Source organism: Panicum hallii, chromosome 5 (assembly GCF_002211085.1).
Source record: "Panicum hallii strain FIL2 chromosome 5, PHallii_v3.1, whole genome shotgun sequence".
In the NCBI taxonomy this organism is placed as follows: Eukaryota; Viridiplantae; Streptophyta; class Magnoliopsida; order Poales; family Poaceae; genus Panicum; species Panicum hallii.
The window spans coordinates 21,510,918-21,512,605 of NC_038046.1; the positions used below are offsets into that span (position 1 = coordinate 21,510,918).

The 1,688-nt window shown below is 59.9% G+C and overlaps 1 protein-coding gene across 1 annotated transcript; it reads left to right on the top strand.

Moving 5' to 3' along the window:
• Positions 1–459: 459 nt before the first annotated feature.
• Positions 460–1,457, top strand: LOC112892556 (F-box/LRR-repeat protein 25-like). The gene is made up of 2 exons (XM_025959694.1): positions 460–854; positions 944–1,457. The coding sequence occupies exons 1-2, from the start codon at positions 460–462 to the stop codon at positions 1,455–1,457; spliced, it is 909 nt and encodes a 302-aa protein (XP_025815479.1).
• Positions 1,458–1,688: the final 231 nt, after the last annotated feature.

Below are 1,688 nucleotides of genomic sequence, written 5' to 3' on the forward strand. Positions count from 1 at the left end.
ACGGCGCCGTACGTCGCACAGTTGGCGATGGATGGGCGACGCTTATCACGACCTGCGTGCCAACGGGTGGATGCTGCCGACGGCGCTGCTAGGGATGGATGCTGCCGACGGCGCCGCCTGCTTGGACCGAGGCAGGCGATGTTAACTGCGTCAAGATGGATATGTTTGGAAACTGGAAGGAGGAAATGTGCGGGTAGTACGGATCGTGCCCCTGGCAGCCTTGCGTGCGGTGAAAAACGGTTCGCAGGCCGCGTTAACTAAATTGACGGAGGCGGACCGATCACTTGCGACGCGATTTGCCTATAATCGATTTTTAGCTGCAGAGATAGAGATAGAGATCTGAACGATCGCAACGCAGCCATCTAACAAAATTCGCCGATCTTCCCGCTGCATCACGCAAAACCCTACCAGTCTATTCCGCCGATCGAGTCCATCACTCCATCCCGTTGCATCTGCCATATGGCCGGCGAGGACTGCAACCGCCGCCATGGCGCGGGCGATGACGACGACCGTATCAGCGGCCTCCCCGACGACCTCCTGCGCCGCATCCTCCTCCGCCTCGGGTCCACCCGTGCCGCCGCGCGCACCAGCGTCCTCTCCCGCCGCTGGCGCCGCGTTTGGGCCCACCTGCCCGACCTCCGCCTCGGCACCTGCGACGACCATCCAGGGGCCACGCGCCTCGACACCGTCGACAGCGCCCTCAACGCCTATGACGCGCCGGCCGTCCGCCGCCTCGACGTCGCCATGCACTGCCACGGCCTCCGCGTCAGGGCGTGCCGCGTCGCCACGTGGCTGCGCTTCGCCTCGCAGCACCGCGTGCGGAAGCTCGACATCGAGGTGCCCTCCCAGACCAGGTTCCCCTGTTAGTTGGGCCCAGGGCTGGTGCTACGGAACTAGAAGAGGAACTCGAGCTTCCCGTGTGGGATGAAGTGGCGAGAATCAGGTTCACACTCGAACAACGGTGGCGGCTCCGGCTCCGTTCCGCCGGCGTGTTCGTGGCGCTGACCGACCTGCATATAAGCCTCGCCACCATGGAAGCTAGCGAGCTTGGGACGCTCGTGTCCTCGCAGTGCCCGCGCCTGACGAACCTGAACCTTCTCGTCACGCTGGCTGCTGCCTCCAATGTCTGCATACGCTCGGACTTGCTCCGTTCCCTGCAAATCCGCGTCGAAAATGTCCACCGGCTACAAGTCATCGCCCCTAACCTGGAAGTGCTCGCCGTGTCTGACGCCACCGAGGCACATGTCTCTGCACCGAAGCTCAACGAGATAACTTGGGACGGTGGCATCGCCTATGACCCTCGCCGCCACTGCTTCGCCGATGCTGGCCGTCACATCCGTCTGCTAGACCTGGGCTCAAAGTGTGTAGCTGCTTCTCTGTTGCAGCGATTTGACAAAGCTGATGTGCTGAAACTGAACCTGAACCTCTGCGACAGAACGGTGCGTTGGTATCACTGAACTATCTCCTCAAAAGGAATTGTTTTGTTGCCTGCTGATCCTGTGGTTACCTTTCGTCTGATCCTGGCAGCGAACAGTGGGATACACGAGATTTGTGAATGAAACGACCAAGCTTCCCAAGTGTGAGACATTAAGATTGCGGGTGTCATTAGGGAATTATTACCACAACTTGGCATCAAGCATGTTGCATCTCTTGAGGAGCTGCAACAGTACAAGGAAGGTTTCAGTAAA